This window comes from Triticum dicoccoides, chromosome 5A, assembly GCF_002162155.2.
Source record: "Triticum dicoccoides isolate Atlit2015 ecotype Zavitan chromosome 5A, WEW_v2.0, whole genome shotgun sequence".
NCBI lineage: Eukaryota > Viridiplantae > Streptophyta > Magnoliopsida > Poales > Poaceae > Triticum > Triticum dicoccoides.
Window position 1 is genome coordinate 281,380,090 of NC_041388.1, and position 5,588 is coordinate 281,385,677.

The window sequence follows — 5,588 nt, forward strand, 5'->3', positions numbered from 1 at the left end:
TTCGTCGAACTTGGCCAACCAGGTGTAAGATCTAGATTTGACATGGGCGATAGTATTTTTCTGAATTTATTTTAGTTTTGTTTTTGAAAAGGAGGATGCACTCCCGGATGCATGCAGCCATTTTATTAACTACTCCATCCGTTTTAAATTACTCGTCGTAGAAATGAATGTATCTAGAACTAAAATACATCTAGATATATCCATTTCTACGATGAGTAATTCGAAACGGAGGGAGTAGTAAGCATGCACGCAACCCCTTCGACATCTCTCATAATGTGTTCTACGCTATTGAAACCTAGATCCCCATGATGTTTGTGATGCATAACTTCAATGTCCAATTACAAAAATGTGTATATCAATTATACACCCTTAATCCAAATGCCAAAGGTGGCAAGTTTTCATGCTGAAGCTAGTACCTTAGTCAATGATCCAATCTTGTCATTTGAATGGTGCACTTGTCAATTTAGTTGCAGCATTGCAGAGTTTGTCTCATGATTTATCCTCATTCTCTAGCGAGTTAATGACGTCAGTACCATTGACTTTTATAAAGCTGCCACATTGGGAGTGAACACAACCCAACTCAAAAGGAAAGGAGGCAGTTTTCATTCTCTAGCAGCCTTGTATAATGGGGAATCGACTATGTTTTCTTTACATTCCTAGTCAAATTAGGAGTGAATACAACCCAACTCAAAAGTAAAGGAGGCAGTTGGCCCACCCAAAATAATCAATATTTTCAGTAGCAGCTTGCTGACCACTTGCACACCACGTCACAAAAACAGAATGACTTGTTGAAGGCTAGAGCCGAGCACACAAATATGGCATAGAATGCCCATTACCTCCGAGTGTTCGGCGGGCGCTCCAATCATTCCACAAGAGTGATCACCTGAAAACATATATTCATTTTATAAAGGATCAGCAAAGAAAATGAATGTGTGATTCATAAACTCTATAACATCCTGCATCACAAGCGTGAAAGGACCGACAATATCAAAATAGTACAATGTACTGTATGGATTTATTTTTCTTGTAGGAACGGGTACCATACTCATAATGTATTAACTTTAGTATCACAATAAGTTTCCTAATAATATGTATGCAAAAAGGAAAGCAACATGATATGTCTATAGTTTTCCATGAGACGAAGAGCAACATGAAACTCCAAAGTTTCTCGATAGAACATCTGCATTCTTAGTGGTGGACTATTTTCGCTCTTAACTTGCAATACATTTTGAAACTCTAACTTGTTTGAGGCTGAACTTCTGTACATTTCCATGGGCCATTAGAGCTGCATTTAAACTGAGAAAACAATCACAAAGTCATAGAGGGAGTGAATACAACCCAACTCAAAAGGAAAGGAGGCGGTTGGCCCACCCGAAATAATCAATATTTTCAGTAGCAACTTGCTGACCACTTGCACACCACGTCACAAAAACAGAATGACTTGTTGAAGGCTAGAGCCGAGCACACAAATATGGCATAGAGTGCCCATTACCTCCGAGTGTTCGGCGGGCGCTCCAATCATTCCACAGAAGTGATCGCCTGAAAACATATATTCATTTTATAAAAGGATCAACAAAGAAAATGAATGTGTGATTCATAAACTCTATAACATCCTGCATCACAAGCATGAAAGGACCGACAATATTAAAATAGTATAATGTACTGTATGAATTTATTTTTCTTGTAAGAACGGGTACCATACTCATAATGTATTAACTTTAGTATCACAATAAGTTTCCTAATGACATGTATGCAAAAAAAGAAAGCAAATAAGGTGCACTCATGACATGTCTATAGTTTTCCATGAGACGAAGAGCAGCATGAAACTCCAAAGTTTCCCGATAGAACATCTGCATTCTTAGTGGTGGACTATTTTCGCTCTTAACTTGCAATACATTTTGAAACTCTAACTTATTTAAGGCTGAACTTCTGTACGTTTCCATGGGCCATTAGAGCTGCATTTAAACTGAGAAAACAATCACAAAGTCATAGAAACGTCTCCTGGGTTCGCTCTAAAATTCCCCACTTTCTTCTGGCATACCAGTTTTGACCGCAATATTTAGATAAACTAAAAGATAAGATATAAAATACGACCGCAATATTTAGAGATTATGTAAGGTCAGACAAACAAATTCACTTTTTTCCTCCTAACTGAAACAAGATAACTGTTATATCTACCAGGGTAGCATGGAGTTCAAATAAAAAGGTCCAGGATATACCAATATTAAGTATTTTTTTCTTTAGAAGAAAAAACCCAAAAAGTGAAATCTATTGTAAAATATATTAAGCTATTGGACAAGCTAATTCTAGTGTTATACTTATTAATACAACATGATTCAGTACATACCAATTGTTACCACTTTTTGGTTTTTCACCATCTTGATTTACAACTGAGTTGATTATGTTGCTCAAAGGAGTTCGTGGCACATCGAGCGATGACGAAGAATGTGCTTGATTTGCAGTCTCATGAGTAGGTGTATTCATCGGATCTTTAAATGGGGAACAATCCCCTGATCGCAACGCATGCGGACGATGATTCCTCATCTATGCCATGGTAAAAAATGGGGAACATCCTACATCAGTAGGATGACAAAACGATGCTGTAGAGGCATTTTTTTGTTATGCGGAGTTGTCATGCAATATTGAGAAGCTCAATTCTTAAATGTTCCAAACAAAGTAAGCACAAACTCAAGTAAATATGAATATGTGACGAAAAGGACCTTAGATGCTGTAGATGACGATGAGTGGTTCTGAACCTGAACCTGCAGAAATAAAGTATGCGTTGTTAGGGAGGAGGGAAAAAAGAAGATATAAATCGTTCTTAGTGAGATTACCTAAATTTCAGATATTAGTGGATCATTGAAAGCATGTTCAGAAAGTTCATAAGCTATTGCCTACTAATTTCATTCCAGTTGATGATTGAGTCGTGGTAGCTCGGGAATGTGCAGATTTCCAAGAGCATTGAGAAGGTAGTTTAGGTGAGAGAGCATATTTTGTGAACCAAAGTCTAATATCTAACACCAGGTGCGTGCCCCAGCCTAGCCACATATCAGGAGTCCTATTTTGATAGGCAATTATCTAGCAACAAAGTATCTATGCAACCCAAGATCAGTAGTGCTTTGGATCCTAATTCAAGAGATGCACTTGGTCTAGCTTGGTCCAAGTTTTTTTATGCCAATGATATTGCTGGACGTAAAGCTGATTGCCCATACTTTCGAGCTGCTGTGAAGATCACTCAACAATTAGGGCCTATTCCTATACCAACCGCGAAGGAGATTGATGGGCCATATTTGGAGGCCAACTATGATGAAGCTAATTCGTTTCTTCAAAAATTCAAACAAGACTGGAAGAACTTTGGTGTGACTCTTATGTGCGATTCTTGGACTGGTCCTACAGGAATGAGCATCATAAACTTCATGGTGTATTGTAATGCACGAATGTTCTTCCTCAATACCATTGATGCATCCGGACAAACTCAGAATTCAGGTTACTTCTTCCTTCTCTTCTTAGCACTTTACTTGCTTCTTGAATAATTGGATCTGTCCTACAATTGTCTTATGTTCTTAAAATATTTGCTTTGTTCTAATTAGGTATGTACATATGTTATTACAATATTGTTCTTGAATACTTGGATCTGTCCTATAGTTGTTTTATGTTCTCAATGCCTTGTTCTCATTAGGTATATATGCATTTTACGTATGTTATTACAATATTGTTCTTGAATACTTGGATCTGTCCTATAGTTGTTTTATGTTCTTAATGGCTTGTTCTCATTAGGTATATATGCATTTTACGTAATTTTGCAGACTTTATCTATAGAGAGATTGAAAAGGTTGTCGAAGAGATAGGGCATGAGCATATAGTTCAAATAGTAACCGATAATGGATCCAATTATAAGAAAGCTTGCAAAACCCTTATAGAAGAACCAAAATACTCTCATATTGTTTGGCAACCGTGTGCGGCCCATACCGTCAATCTTATGCTAAAAGATATAGCAAAATTTCCTGAGGTTGATGTGATAGTCAAGAGTGCCAAGACAATCTGTAGGTTCATGCATAAGCACAATAACCTCCATGATAACATGAAGAAGAACATAGGTGGTGAACTAATTAGACCAAATGCCACCCGTTTTGGGACTGTCTTCATGTTCCTTGAGAGTTACCATTCAAAGAAAGATAAATTTAGGGAGTGGATGGTTTCAAAGGATTGGAAGGAGTGTCAGTGGAGGTATGAGCCTGGGTATGTGTTTGCTGAAGAGTGTTTGTCTAGTAATGTTTGGTGGAACGCACTAGAGTGGGTATTGAGTTCATTGAGGCCACTTTATACGGCCATGAGGTATGCTGATACACAAAAACAATGCACACTTTCTGGCTTCAAAAAAAGCATGATGCTTGCTATACAAAGGATGGAAGCCCATCTTGGCCCTACATCAAGGTTGTACCTTTCGTTCATGCGCAAGGTGGGCAAGAGGATAGATGCAATGGAAGAAGATACATTTATGGTTGCAGGTAGTGATAAATGATTCGGCCTTCGCAATTTATGTTTCTCTTTTTTCTGTTCTTTAACTCATGTGGCTCTATTGTTTTTCAGCTGCTGTCCTTGACCCATATACACATTACAAGCTGAACCTTTGCAACCACACAGATTATGCCACTTCACTAACAGATGCGATAGCGAAGATATTAGACCCAGTGAGTGCTCTTTCAGCCATTGATGAAGTGAGCAAGTTCAGGGAGTGCCAAGGGAGGTTTGGGACCAGATTGGCAGAAGAAGCTGCGGCGAGAATGGGGCCAAGTAAGTTATCTTGCAGCCCAATGGTGGTTTCAGTTTGGAGGGGATGTTCCTGCTGTTGGGTTTCGTAGTAATTTCAAAAAATTTCCTACGCGCACACAGGATCATGTGATGCATAGCAACAAGAGGAGAGTGTTGTCTACGTACCCAACGCAGACCGACTGCGGAAGCGATGACACGACGTAGAGGAAGTAGTCGTACGTCTTCACGATCCAACCGATCAAGCACCGAAACTACGGCACCTCCGAGTTCAAGCACACGTTCAGCTCGATGACGATCCCCGGACTCCGATCCAGCAAAGTGTCGGGGAAGAGTTCCGTCAGCACGACGGCGTGGTGACGATCTTGATGAATTACAGCAGCAGGGCTTCGCCTAAACTCCGCTACAGTATTATCAAGGAATATGGTGGCAGGGGGCACCGCACACGGCTAAGGAATCGATCACGTGGATCAACTTGTGTCAACTTGTGTGTTTAGAGGTGCCCCTGCCTCAGTATATAAAGGAGCCAAGGGGGGAGGGTGCGCCGGCCAGGAGGAGGAGGCGCAGGAGGAGTCCTACTCCTACCGGGAGTAGGACTCCCCTCCAATCCTATTCCAACTAGGATTCCCAAGGGGGAAAGAGGGAGAGGGGTGGCCGGCCACCTCTCCTAGTCCTAATAGGACTAGGAGAAGGGGGGAGGCGCGCAGCCCCCTTGGGCTGCCCCTTTCTCCTTTCCACTAAGGCCCATGAAGGCCCATGTGGTTCCCGGGGGGGTTCCGGTAACCTCCCGGTAACCCGGTAAAATCCCGATTTCACCC

General features: G+C 40.7%; 1 protein-coding gene across 1 annotated transcript; it reads left to right on the top strand.

Annotated features, from left to right (window-relative positions):
* Positions 1-3,095: 3,095 nt before the first annotated feature.
* LOC119299436 lies at positions 3,096-4,862 on the top strand. The gene is made up of 3 exons (XM_037576669.1): positions 3,096-3,486; positions 3,807-4,508; positions 4,591-4,862. Exons 1-3 carry the CDS (start codon positions 3,096-3,098, stop codon positions 4,860-4,862), a joined length of 1,365 nt encoding a protein of 454 aa, XP_037432566.1.
* Positions 4,863-5,588: the final 726 nt, after the last annotated feature.